The sequence below is a fragment of the Panulirus ornatus genome, chromosome 43 (assembly GCF_036320965.1).
Source record: "Panulirus ornatus isolate Po-2019 chromosome 43, ASM3632096v1, whole genome shotgun sequence".
Classification (NCBI taxonomy): Eukaryota; Metazoa; Arthropoda; class Malacostraca; order Decapoda; family Palinuridae; genus Panulirus; species Panulirus ornatus.
Genome location: NC_092266.1, coordinates 25,443,807 through 25,462,942, shown reverse-complemented (window position 1 = coordinate 25,462,942; position 19,136 = coordinate 25,443,807). Strand labels below are relative to the sequence as shown.

At 48.5% G+C, this 19,136-nt stretch overlaps 1 protein-coding gene across 1 annotated transcript in view; it reads left to right on the top strand.

Annotated features, from left to right (window-relative positions):
- The window catches only part of LOC139762559 (uncharacterized), a 322,072-nt gene that overhangs the window by 160,775 nt on the left and 142,161 nt on the right, over nucleotides 1-19,136 (top strand). The window contains exon 5 of the mRNA XM_071687590.1: nucleotides 17,105-17,159. Coding sequence (XP_071543691.1) covers nucleotides 17,105-17,159 — 55 coding nt within the window. The remainder of the gene's footprint in view (nucleotides 1-17,104; nucleotides 17,160-19,136) is intronic.

Here is a 19,136-nt window from a genome sequence, read left to right as displayed (position 1 = left end):
CTCAGCGATGTTGTCACCCCGATACGGGCTCGGTGGACTACCTACGATGGGTCGCCTCACGTGCTCTTTACAAGATCGCCGGCGCTGGAGCTCTCCGGAGGGTGTGGTGACGATAAAGGAGATGGTGTCGGTCGATGGGGTTGGCTGCCTCACTGGATGGTGGTTAGGAGGGCGGGCGGTGCGCTGCGGCCGATGTTGAACGTTTCGCTCGGTTGCTTGTGGGTGGGTGCCTACCCGCCTAACCCTAAGTATGTTTGGTGTGCCGTGGTAGCGTCTCGTTCGTCATCGTCGAGACTCGGATCCGACGATCCGAAATTGGCTGTTTGCTGCTTTGCGTCCTCTTCGCTCGTTGTTATTTAAACCCATTGAACACTTCCTTGCGACCCGTCGCGTGCTCAAAGATCGTAGCTTCGTGCTTCAGGGGTCGAGTCGGCAAAGGCTTTCACATCATTGTAGCATTTCTTCTTAAGGTTCGAAAATGACAGAGAATAAATCACCACCTCTGAAGTTGTGGAGCGAAGGCCCTCCCCACCACCACCACCACCACCACCACCGGCTGAGGGTATCGAGTGCGTGCGCTGGGAAACTTGAACGCCGGACCCACCAACCTAAACTGGAATGCAGTTCTGCGACGTTCCCCGTCCCTCATGAGAGACCGTCGTACACTTTCTGTCATATTCACTAACATTTACCAACAGATTTATAGACTGTTGTTGAATAAGCTCTTGAGCGCGACGGCACGGCTCCTCTGACTTCCTAAAGCCTGGCCATCAACCCTCTGAGGCTTACTCTCGTGCTCAAGGGTTGTAACGTCGTGCTCAAGGAAGGACCAGTGTGCTCAAGATTATCCCCGTCGTGCTCAGGGGTCGTACCGTCGTGCTCAAGGGTCGTACCGTCGTGCTCAAGGGTATCACCGTCGTGTTCAAGGGATGCAGTGTCTTGCTCAAAAGGTTGAGTTGAAAAAAAAAAAAGTAGCATGTTAATTTTCGTAAATGCTTTTACAGATACAAGAGCCAGTTCTACAAGGTGAGGCATGCACGTCACGTCTCCCTCAAAAAAGTTCAGGGAAAGTGGAGACTGATGGTCATTGGGAAACGTGCGAAGAAAATTGGATAAATGAGCGACAGCATGAAGACCTTTGGCCTTATTTTTTTTGCAGTTCAAATATTTGGTCGTCAGATGAGAAGCGAGAGACTGTAGGAAATGTGCAGTTGTTTAGTAGATTTTTGTTTCTTCTGGGATGGAGTATTTTAGGACACGCGCACACACACACACACACACACACACACACACACACACACACACACACACACACACACACACACACAAAGGAGTAAAGACATAGCACATATATATATATATATATATATATATATATATATATATATATATATATATATATATATATATATATATATATATAAGGTTAAGAGGTGTAACTTCAGAGTGAAACACTTTCCCCTTAACACACAGTGATCACACGTACTTAACTCTGTACCACATAGAGGCTGGTACAGAAACTGGATATCCTGGCTAGAATAAAGGTGAGATTTCTTCACTGAATACAGGATTATTAGAGTGGACGCATATCGGGGAAACCTCCTCGAATCGGGTTTAGGTCATCCGTGGCGTGCCGCAGGGTGCTTTCCTGGGACCTTTTGCCTTCTTGATCAGTATGAATGACGTAGTAGACTGTAAACCTTGGAATACAGTTCCCCCAAGGAATTGTAGTCGCACCTAAGTGGCCGCTCATGTACATGACCACAGTAGTTTCCATCGAATGCTCCTTCTGCTCATTAGGTAGGCTAAGGACTCGCTCAGGTCTTCCTGCATCGCCAGGGGCTCCCTTTTTTCTCAGTTGGTTTATTCATTATTCTGGGTTTGTGGTTATGATAATTGCGTAATTATCTTAAAATCCCCTGTACCCAACACCCTTCACAAACTCTTCAATTCTTCAAAGTCGACCCTCCACTCAGCGCTCCCAAAACCCTACAAAAAGTCTTTATCTCCTAAATCCTAAGAACACTTCAAGAATTCCCTCAGAGTCATCACAAGAGATCCCTCCTCCCCCAAGAGTTGGTAGGCAGCCCTCGACCAGGAAGTTTGCGTATATTGCTGGCAGTACCATCCTGGGTAGAGGGAGGGTGTCAGCGATGGCTGCACAGTAAGCCGGCGCTTCAGCGGCTGTCAAGTGTCACTAGTGGACCAGGTAGGTGTCTTTTCTTTCTGCCCTTACCCGACGCTTTTAGCTGCTGGCTTTCAGTCCACGGTCTTTCAGAGTCTCCTCGTCCTCGCACAAAACGCGTGACGACACGAAACTCTCCCAACTCTCCTTCGTAACTCCATTAAACTGCAGTGAGCATTGCCCCCTCCCTCTTGGCAACATATCTTCCTAAATACTCTTAAGTAAGTTAGGTGCCGCTCCCAGTGTCGTCATCTCGCATGACCCCCCTGTCCCTTCCGTCAACAGCCACGGAATTTATTCATGGCTTTTAGCTTCATCCTCCCGCGCCGGGATGGTGAGAGATGATTGTTTCTCATCCCAGTATCCCCCATGAAGATTGTTCTAATCTGTTCATGATTGTAAAACCGTTCCCGCCCTCCCAGGTGTATGAGGTAGATGGATGGGGCTCGTCAGCCGTAATGAACAATTAGTGGTAATTGCGGGCGATATTTTAGGAGGATCATTCAGAGGGACGAGGAATTTTATTTGGACAGCCCAACCGACCCACTCCTTTGTCCGGCCGGTCACACTGTTGGCAAAGCGGTCTGAACATTCGCCCTTTGAGCACGAAGGCTGGGGAACGACAACCAACTCCCCACCCCTTAAGTCTTTGACCTGCCCCTGCGGAAAAAAAAAAAAAAGAGGCCAGGCCATCATATCCAGGGGTCAAATCATCGTCGTCTTCCTCAGTGATCACACTCGGTGTCTTTCGTGGAAGTTATCGTCAATGGGAACCGCAGAATTCGCCATTAAATCGCAAACACTTTACCTGGGTTCGAGTTGATACGCGGGTGTTGCCACAGTATACGAGGAGGGTTTCGAGCCGAGCGCAAGCCTAGTTCTCCCTCTCCCCTGTGAATAATGGTGGTGTTGTGGTCTGGTGTGGCAGGAGGGGCTGGGGTGGTGTTGACAAATGGAGGTCGTTTGCGTCATGATGCCCCCGTCATGGGGTGGCACACTGCCTTTTTTTTTTTTTACCCTATTTTTTTTTTTTTTTTTGTCGTATTTTTGCCGAGTCCTCGCGTTTGCAAAAATACCCGGGTGAATTGTGTATGTACGACCGTATGTATGTCGCATCGTGCTCTGTTTCCATGTATGCCTTTGTTTGGAGGTCACTGCCTCTGTATGTATATGCCCGTGTGTCTGTGTGTACGTACATGTATGCACAAAATCACAACGGACACGTGATTTTATAAATGCTAATAAAAAAAGTGGAAATGGACACACGAGATCCTGAGCGCTTTCGTGTATTAACACATCTTCAGAGGACAGTTACTGTCTTCTGAATATGTGTTAATACACGAAAGCGCTCAGGATCTCGAGTTTCCTTTTCCATGTGTATTTTTTTCAAGATATATATATGTATATATATATATATATATATATATATATATATATATATATATATATATATATGTATATATTTATGTATCTAGCGTGTGGTTTTGAGCTATATGTGAGGAGACCGTCACTGGAGAGAAGACACGGTGAACAGCAAGGTATTATTGCGTGTCGCTCTGGACGTTCACCTCATTGCGAGCTAATTAGATTTCCGGCCAATTCTGTTCTCCTTTATTGGGATTGATAAAAAGGTACGCTGATGCTCCTACGACACCCCACGAGAAAGAGGGTAAGCGGGATATTTTGTATATGGACGAACAGAGAGGCTTTACTTTTCCCCCAGTTAGACTGTAGCTGTTTGAGGTTATGAGTTAGTAGTTACAGAAAAGGGCTTAGAGAGAGAGAGAGAGAGAGAGAGAGAGAGAGAGAGAGAGAGAGAGAGAGAGAGAGAGAGAGAGAGAACGATTGAGCGGAAGGCCGGCGGTCTGCCACAGTTCAAGTGTTAAGACGTGGCGCAGCCTAGGCCTCCTACAAGCTAAACTAACATCATGGTAATTATCACGACGCTCGAGGCAAAGAGATGTAAGCTTAATTTGGGGGGATCCATCTTGTCAGCAGATGATAATGATGATCATATCACAGGAATAATACGTTTTCTTAGTTTTTGTCTCGAGCAACGCAGGCGAGCTGGATTGGTTTGGTCTCTTGTGTATTTACTACCCTAGAGGGTTTACAGAACGTCGTCACGACACGAACGTACTGGTTTGTCACAAGTGCGATGGTCTCTCTTTAAGATTCTCCTTGTGTGTGTAAGTGTGTGTGTGTGTGTGGGGTGGTGGTTTCCTAATGTATGTTACGACACGGTCGCACTGGCTCGTCCGTCACGGCTACGACGTCGTCTTTAAGGTTAATCAATATTCAGGTGCCACAGGTGTGTGTGTGTGTGTGTGTGTGTGTGTGTGTGTGTGTGTGTGTGTGTGTGTGTGTGTGTCACTGGTCCTGCGACTTACGTAAGCGTCACAGTAATGATCTGTAACGGGTGACGGTATGGATTCCCAACCCCCTCACCCCTCCCAGTCTCCCCCCCCCCCGTGAGAGGACGACGGTGCGACCTTAGGCTATGATGCCATATGACCTTTGACCTGACCCATGAGGTTATCAGTGCTTCTGATAACTAGTAGTGGGTACCAGCAGTGGTTATTACTGTTACGTTTGCAGCGGCGGGGTCGACCCCATGGGTTGTATTCTTCGTTCGTCGTGGTGATCAGAGAGGATGGTGTGTGTGTGTGTGTGTGTGTGTGTGTGGTTGTTACCATGGGGCGGAAGTGAGCGTTACGGCGAGGTCTGCCGTGGTTTGCTGAGTACTCTCTTGGCCGTGTTGTGGCGGGAACTGCCTTGTTGTGGTGGTGGCATACTCGTTTGCGACAAGAAACGCCCATGACGACGCATCTAGTACGAGGGTATCGTAAGGGGCCTAACGACTGGAGGTTATTATCTAAAACCCTTAACATCTATCGGGATCGTTGTGTGCACTGGAGAATGTAAGGCAATTGAACAAGAGACAATGTCCTCACTTTTATCCAGTTGCTTCGGATGTAGTTTGGTCCGGTTTACATGTGGTTACATTAGCGAGGATCCAATGCCTTGTAAAGGCAGGATCTCGTCTTGGTGGCGGGCGTCCCGCAGGACACATCGAGGTGGGGTACAACACATCTGTGAGGTACGTATTCGCCAGAGGTACAGAAACTGGACCTCACTCATTGAATTGCAAGTTACAGGATGAGTAAAACTGTCGACAACAGGCCAAGTCCGGATCCTTATCAGGCATCTGGGGGGGCAAGATTCAGGGTAATCCTCCAATACCTGGGACAAAATTGGGATACTTTTATAAGTTTCGGGTGTAATATGAGGATACTTCTCACGTATGTTAGGCAAGATTAAAGCTACTCCTCAAATATCTGGGAGCAAGGATACATTACAAGTTACCTTTTACACACATTACCATGCATGAAGTGCTGTCAAACCTAATGTAAAAGCAGGATTTACCACATACTAGACCAGCGCTGCTGCCATACCACCCTTGAGATTTTTCCCATCTTCTGTGCATCTTTGTGGCTGCCAGCCTTCCTCTGACAGGAGGGCTCGGTGTTTTGTACATGCCTTGCGGCTATTGACGAGGAAAGGCTAAACGCATCTGCCCAGCGTCAGAGGATTTACATCCCTGTGTGTGTGTGTGTGTGTAGGGGATGGGGTAGGGTCTCGTATAATGGCATAGGCTACCACTACCTGATATCATGGCCTTGCCCAGACCAACGCGACATCCACGTGCTGTTGTGTGGACACTTAAGCTGAGAGTAATTGAGACACTTGACGTTAATCATCATAATTTTTTTTAATGTAAAAAAAAGATCTTATTTAATCTGTATCCTTTTATCCCACTCGTTTTTCTTCTTTCACCAACCCCCTCAAGAGTCCTTCTCTCTCATTTCATTCCCACTTACTTTCCCATTTTCCTTCACAGTTTCCTTCATTGCTTCATTGCATTGCCACTTGTGAACTTCCCCCAACGACTATTTTCGTACGATCTTTATTCTGCCAGACCGTCATTTTTTTACGTTTATTCTTATTCGCATTCTTCGTGTTGTCTCTCTGGCACCACTAGGAGTGTCCACGGCCGGTATATCATTATACACATCCGCACGTTGCTGCCACATTTCAGTCCTCCACTGTCGCATCGTGACCTGTATTGTTATCTGTCTCTTCTGTACCCCAGGCTTAAGGCTCATCACCTGGCCAGGTCTCCTCTACCCCCAGGCTCTTGGGTCTCACGCCACGACCCCCTTCTCTTGTTGTACCCCAGCCTCAGAGTACTAAGCCACGACCCCTTCTCTTGTACCCCAGGTTCGGAGCTTATCACCAGGCCACGCCCCTTCTCCCTCCCTCCCTCCCCCCAGGCTGGGAGCATACTAACAAGCCACGCTCCTTCTCCCCTCCTCCCCCACTAGGCTCAGAGCTTTCCACCCGGCCACTTCCCCTTCAACCACCCAGTTTCTAAAACGCATTACGACCACACCCCCTTCTGTCCTAGCTGGTTCTTTTTGTCTCTCTCCCACGTGAATGTCCCCTACCCCCCCCTGCCCCACAGTTAGACACCAGCCCCTCCACAACCCCCCAACCTCTCCTCCCCTTGCCAGTCGCGCCACGCCTCCGTACCCTCGTCCTGTCCCCTCCCCTTCCTTCCCCATCCCGCGGCACTGCCCCTCCCTCCCCCCCTCCTGTCCTTCCCCCTCCACCCTGTGTTATGACAATGAATGAGCGTCGTTTCTTTGTCTGTCTGCATGTAACTGAAGAACGACGGGATGACGTCACTGAGTCCTGAATGGGGTAAGGTGCCACTCTTGTTTGTGTGTGTGTGTGTGTGTGTGTGTGTGTGTGTGTGTGGTGATAGTTGAGATATCTGTGACGATACGGATGATTAACTGTTTATATAACTGGCTGCCTCGTAAAGGCTGAGAGTGTATATAGAAAATGGACTCCATACTTGTGTGTGTGTTTGTGTCTGTGGTTACTGCTGCTGTTGCTGGTCGCCTTCGTATCACTGTGGCTTCGCCGTCGGTTTCCGTAGTTTATTTCAAGCCACTTTTGTCACGGTGTGATGCACTGAGGGCTAGGCGAACGGACGAGTATACGTAACACTGTGTCTTTCGCGGATGCTGCATGACATCCGCCGAGGACTTTGAGAGTAGGAAGAAAAATCGCCTCTCTTTCCTACATCTTTCGCCATGTTGATGATCCAGTTTGGTGCCGGCCTTTTCAGTGGTTTAGTGACGCGAAACACTTGAGACACGGGGGGGCCGGCTGTGCGTACGACACGACCCGTGCCAGGCAAATGGATCACCGAGCAGCAGAGTCGCGTCTTTCTCATTGTATGAGTGATGGTGTCTCTCAAGAGCTGTCGCCCCCTCTTGGACTATGGAATATCGCTCGTCCTCAGAGAACAGTATAAGAAGGAGACACAACATAAGCGCTGGGTGTCCTGTTAGGTCTTGTCGGGCGATAGAGCTTCCTCATGGGGCAGTAGATGTTACTTGTGGGGCAATAGATGATGTTCCATGTCGGGCATTAGATGATCTCGTTACGTGATTGTTTATAGAACATAGTTTCGTGCGTGTTTTCATTATTTTTCAGGCGCGAAGTATTGCCCCAGCAGGTTCCGTGCTTTTTGATCAGCGCCGTCGCTACAAATTAGCGAAAGTTGTTTTAGTAATAGGATCCGCATTTTTCGCCTCGCTGTTTGCCCCCCCGAGCATTCCCTCTCCCCGCTCAGGGAGCCATCACGGTTGGCCTCAACAAATTCCCTGATAACTTTTCCCATTAGTGTAGACCCATTGTGAGAGATTTACACGACACGTTTCGCTAATTGTGAAACGTTTGTGTTCAGTTCGGTGGCTGCTCGACAACCCCCGACCGTTTTTTTTTTTTTTTTTTTTTTGGCTTCCTTTTTGCTGCCTCTGTTGTCACAAGATCCTTGATCTGTTTACGCGAGAGGTTGTTTTACGACTGGGTTGTAGATTGCCTTGTGAAGAATATATAGGGATGCTCGCGGTGCAGTTAGCCCCTAGGGGCACGACGTCCCTTGAGCACGACGGTTGTGAACCTTGAGCACGACGGTACGACCCGTGGGCACGACGGCCCTTGAGCACAACGATACGACCCGTGGTCACGACGGCACGACTCGTGGTCAAGACGATTATGGTCCTTGGGCACGACGGTACGACCCGTAGTCACGACGGAACGACTCGTGGTCAAGACGATTATGGTCCTTGAGCACGACGGTACGACCCGTAGTCACAACGGAACGACTCGTGGTCAAGACGATTACGGTCCTTGAGCACGACGGTACTTCTTCCATAGGTATGATGGTAAGACATGTCACACACAAGGGTCGTGCTTGAGGGTCGTGGCTGCCCTGGTCAGGGACTGTGTCGTGGTGCTCAAGGCTCGTGCCCAAGGGTCGCGCCGTTAGTTGCCAAGAGGTTAACTTGACCGGTCAGTGTTTGAAATTCACTGGAGACCTCTGGTAATGATATCATGAAAGTCCGATGAGGCTTGAGCACGCGCCGGGGTCGGCCAGTCCATGCGTACCACGCTGACGATGATAATACACCCCAGTTCGCCCCCTCCTCTCCAAGTGTATTCAGAGGTCACACAGCACGTATGTTGCATTAGCTTAGTAACGCGGCCCCCAGCAGCCATCCTGATTGAACAGAGGAACAGGACAGTAGCTTGGTCCACAGACCGAGGTGTTGGGGGGGACAGAAGTCCTCCGAAATGATCGGAAGGTGTACGTAAGGTGAGGTTGAGAGGTCTCTCAGGCCGAACTGTGATGGTAGAAGAGTTCCGAAATCATGGTATCTTACACTTGGCTAGGGTATTAATGCCTTCCCTTGACTGTGGGTAGTGTATGTTGATGGTTAAACTGTCCGTTGACTGTGTTGGGAGGATGACTGGATTGTTATTTTCAGCTTTCCCCCCCGTCAGTAATGGGGGTCCTGTGTTGCTGGAACGTTAGGTATTGCAAGGGTAGTCGGTGGTGCGTCTGTTAACTTTACATGCACGTTTTCTATTCAGCCAGTCATCCAGTTAGTTGTTCGATCGAATGGCCATTAACTTAGGCTGGTTAGGTTAGTCGCAGCTAATCATACGTTGAGGCAGTTGTTGCACGTGATCATTCTTGGAGGTCGTTAATAACCTCTGGCGTGGGAATGAGGAAGTTGTGGGGGGCGGGGGCCCGTTACCCGTTGCTGGGCACCACCTCTCTCACGCACCCCCCCACATTCAGACGTCGTCGAGGACCCGCGGTCGTGGGAAAAAGTGCGCTCGTGCATGAATAAAGCACACGTTGCTCCCGAATGCGGTTTCCAGTCCCCTTTACCCCCCCCGCCAAGATTGTGCGTGGGAGTAACAGCGGTTGGACAGACCCAAACGTGCGCGTGAGTGCGACTGTTGGAACAGACCCAAACATATGTAACCCTGAGTACAACGGTTGGGATCCTGCTCGGGCCTGCACACTGCTTACCCACGTAATCTGCCTGTGATGGGGTGCTTCTGGCTTTGAATGGTGTTTTTTGCATTAAGAGGATTAGTCTTGCGCTATTTGCGAATAGAAGGATCATGGCATAGCGTGACTCGTGCACACACACACACACTTTTTTACATGGTTGTTAGTAGTGTGTTCCGCCTTAACTAGCTGGCACCAGGAATAGACAAAAGGCGGCCACATTTGCCAACATTCACCTCACTGTGTCACGTATAACGGCAGAGCTTACCACCCATAGTCATGCTCCAGAGCCTATTTTCTGGTTTTCCACAACTACTTCGCACACACCTGGTTCAGCACGTCGACACTCGTATGACACGTCATTGCAAATCATTGTATCCAATGCATGCCTCTCACCCTCCTGACTATTCAAGCCACATTACCTGAAAGCCTCCTTCACACTATACCTTCGTATCCTTTTCGGTTTGCCCTCTTCCCCTTCCTCCCTCTGCTTCTCTCTCAGATTGCGTTCCCTATTACACTTCGCTCTCACAACCAGTAATTTCTTGTATACACTTAACCCGCCTGGCACCACATACTCTCCTCAGGAGTTTCATATCCAGCGTTTCCACCCTCTGCTGTCCTGTTGTTAACGGTCCGACTCTCATTCATACACTGTCGGGACTATTACATCTTTCCCAATGTCCATATTTGCCTAGACAGACACTGACTTCCACCTCACACTTCACAATACACTCCTCCTCCTCCTCTCCCAACTTATGACTCGCATCAGCTCCCATAGTTCCATCTACTGGTATGTTCGCTTCCAGGTACGTAAATCATTCCGCTTCCTCCATGTCCTACGCATTCAAACTCCCACGCAAATCGTCCTGTCTCGCCACCTGCCCTTGGTGCACCTCTCCCTTGCTTTTGTTCACATAACTTCTCAACTTCCTCCTTACACAAACTCGTCCAAACTCTTGACACCAGCTTCTGGAGTTTCTCTCGAATCTGACACCAGAGCAGCGTCCAGGGTTCTCGGGGATCCTTAAAATGTCTTTACTTTGTATCTTCAAGGTTTTGAAAGGGTCTTGGGTATGTCAAAATCGCTGTGTTAGGTCATAAAAGGCCTCACAGAGCTACAGACATGATGGCGGCGGGAGGGAAATTTAGTTTTGACTGATCCTGTTACAAAATCGCAGGCATTGAGGACAAGACTAAAGGAAGGGGACACGCATATGAATGATGTGGAATTGTGAATTAAAAGGGAAGCTGGAGAACGGTGGCTCCTGCCCTACCGGTGCTGATCTCTCAAACGCATGTGGAGAACAACACAGAGTCTTATGATTAGAAAATGATAGATTGTTCATTGGCCTTGTTACAGATAGAGTATGCAGAGTATAGGAAGAGTGTCATATATATATATATATATATATATATATATATATAGGTGGTACTGTACTCCGCGTGCTTGAACTGTGCTTAGACTACGAGTGGAAAGTCACCTTTGACGAAAGAAAGTACTGTCTCGAAAAAAAAAAAAATAAAAACTTGCTTCAAAAGAGTCTTTTCTGACCCTGCTATTGAATGCAGCATAGCCTTGAAGTTGCAGGTTGCCTCTAGGTTAAAAGGGAGGTCCCTGTGGTTATAGCCTCGGGACTGACTCCTTCGTGAAAGGAGATCTGGGATTGTGTAATGTACGTTATTACAATACGGGTCGGATCAAAAAAAAGGTCTCTCGTACTTTAGAGTAGAGGGTCAGACCGCCTTGCTTAGATTAAGGTTGTGGAAGAAACGATATTTTTAAGGGGGCACGGTTATTAGACCTGACACTTGCAGCTTGCTTCGGATAAGCTTCAAGCTTTAATAAGAGTTAGAAGAATGTCTGTCTCTCTCTCTCTGGGAAGGGGATTGGCTCATCTGCCAGACGCATGGCAAGGAATCTAGTTCGCATAAGTAGGATTGCAGTGAATGTGTTCACTGTTGAGCATACGGGGTTAAGTTAAACTGGGATGTTTGGTGGTGGTACTGATGCATAGCCTACCACGGTTTTTTTTTTTTTTGGCCCTCGTTGGTGGTGCTGATGGATGCTGTCAGCTTCGTTGCTTCTTCTTCTTCCTGCTGACGAGTGTCAGCTATGTTGGAACCTCGTTCTTCCCTGTTGACTATTGTCGGCTGTGTTGGTCCTTTGTTCATCCTGCTTCCTCGTTGTGTGACGCTGGGTCTTCCTCCTCATCCATCTTCACCTCTTCGTGTTCCTCTTCCGTTCTTTACTCCTCCTCCTTCCTCCTCCTCCTCCTCCGTGATCGCTAGCAGTCGGGTATGATCAATATTCTCTCTCGAATCAGCGAGAGGCATCACTGGGTTTTTACCGGCATGTTTATATTGACTTCGAAGCCTCAGAGTAATGCTTGAAGGTCAGTAACGTTAGGGCTGCGACCTGGGGTAATGGGGGGTCGTTACTGTCTTGCGTCACAGGTAAAAAGGGTGACGGTAGCGAGTTGCTTCACGTGTAATGGGTGTCGTTAGATTGTTGCGTCGCAGGTGATAGGTGTCAATGGATTTTTGCGTCGTATGTAATGTCATTAGAACGATCCGTCGCAGGCAATAAGTGCGTCACATGGAATGAATGTCATTTAGAACGTTGCGTCACGGGTCATGGGTGCCATTAGAATGTTGCGTCACAGGTAATGGGTGCCGTTATAAAGTTGCGTTACATCTCTTTCTTTCATGTAGGCAAGATACGTAGCAAGAGCATTTTGTGTGTGTGTGTGTGTGTGTGTGTGTGTGTGTGTGTGTGTGTGTGACCTAACTTACTTGAGTGAGCTGGAGAGCTAAGGAGGAGGCGCTCAGTTCAGTTAAGTTACAGTGGTCATCAGGAACGCTGCTTGAGTCACGGTTTGTGGGACGAGGCGAGGAAATACGTGTCGACTCCAGCTAGGCATTATACAATCCACGGTGTAGCTGGGTTGGCTTGTCGGGGAGGAGGGAGGGAGGCACCTCGCCAGCGAAGACGACTCACAATATTATCATTGTGGTGGTGGAAGAGGAGGAGACGGCGGTGGTGGCGTGGAGTTTAAGGAAAGGGAGATGGAACTGTCTGCAGTGGGAGGGGGTGCCTTGGGGGAACGCATGTGAGGGTTTCTTTAGAAGAAACATGAATGAACGACACAGGAAGGTGGTAATGTGGCTAGTGTGTGTGTGTGTGTGTGTGTGTGTGTGTGTGTGTGTGTGTGTGTGTGTGTGAGGAGTTTGGTTGTTGCCTCGTGAGGATCTTTTGGCTTCTCTCTTTGAGGGGTATAGAATCTTTAAATGTAGGTATTGGTGGAAGAACTCTGTATTACACGACGTAAGGACTTCGGGCCTATTATCTGTATACTTAAATGGATGAGGCTCTCAGCCCAAGTATTGTAACTTGCGTGATATTCACCTCCGTCTGTAAAGTATCTTTACACTCTAGATAAGTTTTGTCAAGTGCCCGTAATGTCTTGCTCAACGCCATAGCGCACGCGAGCTTATGAATTACAGAGATTAAACCATTTCTCTCATTACTGACCACCTCCCCCCCATAATTCGTAGCTCATCTCTAACTCAGTTTTCTGTTCACGTATTTAGACATTGTATGAGGTATCATGCCTGTAGGAGATAGTAGTCATCAGAATTAGTAGACACTGATGAGAGGTAGCTAAACAAGTCATCGTATGAGAATCCATTGCCAGTGTTGGTGAGGTGAGGTGTGAGGCGATGGAAGGTAGCTCAAACAAGTCAGCGTATGAGAACAACTTCGCACTGTTGGTGAGGTGGTGAAGGTGAATACGGTGTCGTTATATTGCAAGGAGGGAGCGTGAGCGAGAAAGAAACTTCGACAGGCAGTCGCTTAGGAAAGCCGGGGATGTGTATTATGTGGCGGTGCCGTGCAGCACAGCAGACCCAGGGGGTAGAGCCGGGCTATATCCGAGCACCTCCTTCACTCCTCCCAGCTTGTGGGGTGGGGGGGACACCATGTAGTACCACATAACAGTCCCTTCTGCTCTGTGTGTGTGTGTGTGTGTGTGTGTGTGTGTATCCCCGCCAGCGCTATCCCACAGAGGGCAGGACCTCGATGCCGAATACCGCTACACCAGGGGGAGGGAACCACTTAGTTAAATCTCCTCATTTGCAATGACAGAAAAAAAAAAAATTATTAGATCCTGATTTCTCTTGTCAGTGTTGTTTGAGATTCGCTATGTCTCTGCCCGATACGGCTCCCTGTCTCATGGCGTCCTGATCTCTGTGTGTGATACAACGCCCCACACACACACACACACACACACACACACACACACACACACACAGGAAACGAAGATAGTATACAGCGTGGGGGGGACGGCGAGGCTGGCGGGGTTGTTGTGGAAGGTTCGTTTAAGGGTCGTAGCTGAGGGTGTATATATATGATATTAAAGATGACGGTCATTATTAAAAATGACGGTCATTACCGCAGCAGTCTTGCGAGGGGTTATGGTGAAGTAAAGGTTTATGACCAGAGGAAGAAGAGTAATGATGATAATAGACTACACAAGATTGCACAGTCCATACATCCATGTGAGCCTGAGACAAAATACCCACTCACCGTCGTTCGTCAATGTGTAAGAGAACACCTGTTTAACGTGCGAGATAACTCGCGGACGCACCGCACTTTATTCGCGAGTTACGTTTACGTTATTTTACGTAATACATATCGTGGGAGACGTTGTGGAGCTGTTGAAGCCTCCGCATGTTGTGGTGGTGGTGGGATAGGAGCCAGACTCGCCTCCAGCGTTCACTCGCCTCACAAAGGATTTAGTCAGCTTCCTGCAAACTTCCATCACTACTCTCCGCCCGGCGACTCGCACGTTCTTCTCCCCTAGGACAAAGCGGGTTCACACACCGTCTCGTCTTTCGGCCTCCTGAGCGCGACGGTACTACCCTTTGCGGGGGGACGATGGCACGACCCTAGGGGACGACGGTAAGACCCTTCAGGAGGACAGAACTAGCTCCTTAAGGGTAAAGGAAGTCGAAGGCCGGGCCAGTCATACCCAAGGGTCGTGCATAGGTTAGTGAATGGATCGCACCGTCGGACACAAAAAAGGGGGGTTAAAGGTCTACCACATTTTATGTTCTCGGTGTGGGAACCGTGTGGACATATGACCTGCTCCTTAGCCACGAAGACATGGACCCCTACACGTATAACACGACAGGTCTTCTGTTGGTATATATATATATATATATATATATAGCTGTCGTGCCAGTGCAGGACACGTCTTGTGGTACAGCAGCTATAATGGCTGATGCACAGCAGTCATCCCTGTAGTTCATAGCTGTCGGGCTGGTGCAGAGCAGGTCTCCCGGTGTTGCATAGTCATCAAGCAGGCAGGTGCAGAGCACTGGTTAATGTGTCATAGAGCCGGTCTCGTGGTCCATAGCCGTAAGGCTGGTGCACAGCAGTACTCCCTGTTAGTTCATAGTCATTAGGCAGGTGCAGAGCACTGGCTTCGGGCTGATGCGTTGTGTAGATGATGGTGGTGGTGGTGGAGAAAGCGTCACGCCTCATATTCTGATCTAACACCATCAATTTAGCGCATCGCGCTGCGCCGACGGTCGGTTTGTTGCGTTCCACAAGAAAGCGCGTTCACGCTGTTCTTGTCTTCTTAAACCTTCTGAGCACAACTGTGCGGCCCTTGAGCACGAAGGTGTACCACAGCGACTTCAAGCCTAGCCGTTCTGAACATAAAACAAACGTAGATTTTAAGAATGGATAGATTTGGTTACGTTCATGTTAACATTGATTGTTGTCATTCATACAATTAGGTGCATGTTGCTTGTCATATTTTTTTTATTATCGATGGTAGAATGTCTATTGTATATGTATATATGGCTCGATTCATTGTATGTTTATTATAGTGTTTCATGTGATGACAGTGTGCAGTGTATGAATATGGTAGTATGCAATGTATGTATATGAAAGTGTTCATCTCTTATGAAATGTGCAGTGTATGTGTATGGCATTATGCATTGTGTGTATATATACACCGTGCGTTGATGCGTAAGGCTGTGAGGCGGGAGAATCAGCGATGCTCGTGGTCAGGGGAGCCGCCTGACCCTCTTCGTCCTAGCTCAGGCTACAGGAGTAATACTTCAGTGATCTGAGCGTCCTTAGGAGGTCTTGGTGGCAGCACCATGACCCTGATGTTTTCTCCATCTGGCTGGGCTCAGGAGAGGGGAGTCACTTTACCGACCAGGAACTAGTGTGTGTGTGTGTGTGTGTGTGTGTGTACAAGAAGCTCATGCTTAGGGTTACGTATCAGGTGTTTACATACCATCGCGGGTTCTCAGTGGTGCCACTGATCTTGGGTAATGTGTGGAGGGATTCGTCAGCATTGCGGGTTATTACCTCTTGTTTCACAGGGGGGTTTTTATCCCTCCTGCTTTACAAAGGTGGTGGTGTCCGCTCTTACTTCACAGGAGGAGTTACTCTCCTGCTGTTCGAGGGTGTGTGTTACCGTCTTGCTTTACATGGGGGGGGGGGGGGGGTATTACCTCTTGCTTCACAGGAGGGGGTGTTGGATCACCATTTGCTTCAGAGGGGATTGGTTCGTTTTGTACCGTGGATCAGGGCGTCTGGGGGCCAGTCATACTGAAACTCTGATGGCCGGAGGCGTGGGTGCAGTTTACGTAATTGTTTATCAAGTTGTGCACCAGGCGTCCCTAAAGTGCCTCCTCCTCCTCCTCCTCTTTCCGAAGGTCTTTGCTGGGGGGGATACTTGTACCAGCCGGACCCCCATCAAGCGACGGATGACCACTACATGACCCGCTCACGTAACATGAACCAGTCTCGAGTGCGTCTATAGTCTACAGGACTCGGGCGTGCTAGTGAGATGTATATGAACGTAGGCCGTCGCTGTGTTGCACTTCAAGGAAATCTGTTTATATATACACATTCTTATTTGGTCACTGAGGAACGCACAGCACGAAGGACTTGACTGCTTGACACTGCAGGTGGTGGACGAGGGATGAGACGTGATCCCCGTTCTGCTTGCCTTCAGGAGGTAACCCAGGAGGCAAGGCTTGTGTGGCAGTTGTCGTAAGAATAGAATGAGGAGGAGGATCCCCCGTCACGGGTGTCCCACGATTAGATTTATCGTAGAGCATCTCCTCTGCCGCCTCTCTGCAGAGACCGAGCGATGATGACTTCTAATTTCTTCTACTCTCCCTTATTGTCTTGAGCTCTTGAGCGCGACTGTATTGCCCTAGGGAGCGACGGTACGACACTTAAGTATAATGGCCTGGGTTTTCACCCGACCTTTAGGGGTGATCAGGTCAAAGGTCACGCCTTTATACCCAAGGGTCGTATCTCCATGCTCAAAGATCGTGTCCTCGTGCTCATGAGGTTAAGCTTGAGAGCCGTTGGCATGATTTGGAACACGTAGTCGCTGTTGCACACGATGGCAGTTGTGTAATTAATGCCATTTTCTTCATTTCAGGTAAATGCTCCTCTGGCAGGGTCGCTGTGCTTTGGTAGAACTCCACCATGTAAGGGTAAGTTACGCTACTGCTATCAATCTCGAGTAGATGTTGACCTCTATCATTGAGCACGATGGTACGACACACTTGGGTATGACGTCGTGGCCTCTGACCTTACCCTCAAGTGTCAGGTCAAAGGCCACACCCAAGGGTCGTACCGCCACACTCGAGGTGGTTAATGTTAGAATGATCATAATGACGAGGATATTACTTTTATGTTTAGAGTATGCGACAAAAGATTCGACAGGACCTGGGTTAGATAAAGTGTAGGGTGTCTTCCAGCCGCGTGTAAGACTATCTTAAGGTGTCTGGAAGCCTTGGGGAATGGGTTGCATGAAGGAGAACACACCAGCAACCGCGTCTTCTTACCTCCCCTCGGCTCCCGAGGCACCCCAGGAGGCCACGATGACACATTTGTGACAGCTGCTCTCATTATAAGTGTTCAGAGACACTTGCCTAATATTACTCTCGTACATCTAGTGTTGCTCTCGAGGTTACTTGTTCATTGTGATAATGTTTTTGTTGGGTCTTATCTGTCCGTATGCACATCAAGGCATCCAGAAGGCCCCAGTAGTCTGTTGCTGTGTGTGTGTGTGTATTATTCCCTTTTGTCTTCCATTCCTTTACATCAACGTCGCATCCGTGTTTGCTTGTTATCGGTAGTATAACTGCCGTTATCTCTACTGTTAAGTCTCGTTAACGGTTTGATGATAACCTGTACTGTTAACGTGTTCTTATGCCACTGCATTTATGGCAGGGTTACTTAGCTTCATTTGCCATCATCGGACGCTTGACTTCAGTAAGCCACAGCGGTTCTTTCGCTGGATTGTTACATCGTTTACAGACGAAGGAACTGTGGTAGGATGAGCGGCCTCGGTCCTTTGCTTCTCTTGTCCGAGTGTCCTTCCTGCAAGGTCAGGAATGATATTCGTTTTTAAGGGAACATTTTTTTTTTCATTCTTTTATGTACGAAATCAGAAATACGTTTTTTTTTTTTAAGGTGGCTTAGGGAGTCGTGTTGAAATGGTGTAACGAAATAGTGAAGGTTTGGGTATTTCTTGCGTGCAATCTGTTATGCCGCAGTGAAAGGAACTTACAATTGGGGACACATAAATTATGACGCAGTGAAAGGAGGCCTTGTGTTTTAAGACACGTTTCACGTGGCGCATTTAAAGGGAGGACTAGCGAGGTGAAACACGTTAGTTATGGCGCAGTTAAAGGGCGAGTCCTTGCGAGGTGGGACACATTTCACACACCCTGATGCAATTAGGAGGCCGTCAGTCCCACATTCCCCCCCTCACTGATGCGTCATATTTGCCCTTGTTGTGAGAGACAATAGATGTGAAGGGTGGCTGGCTGCCAGAGGGCTGACCGACACCCTAAGGTAAACACGGCACCCCTTAACCTACCACTCGTAATTTCTTCCTCACCCATGGCTCATCGTCGCATGGGATAACCACGCCGTTCGGAGCTGTGAGAGTTAACATTGTCAAGGGCGGCCGTGATCGGAAATATTTAATGTATTGAGATCCTTTCGCCCTGCCCGACTGAAGCACCGCCCCACGTCTTCGCAGACCACGGTATCGATGTTTAATGAGTGTTCAGGTCGGCTAATGTCTTGTGAGGATTGAGAGAGGGGTATGGACTCCCGAGTGACAACATAGTCTTATTTTGGGTAAATACAAAGAGGTGTATCGTATGGGCAACATAGTCTTATTTTGGGTAAGTACAGAGAGGTGTATCGTATGGGCAACATAATCTTATTTTGGGTAAATACAGAGAGGTGTATCGTATGGGCAACATAGTCTTATTTTGGGTAAGTACAGAGAGGTGTATCGTATGAGCAACATAGTCTTATTTTGGGTAAATACAGAGAGGTGTATCGTATGGGCAACATAGTCTTATTTTGGGTAAATACAGAGAGGTGTATCGTATAGGCAACATAGCCTTATTTTGGGTAAATACAGAGAGGTGTATCGTAAGGGCTGGTTG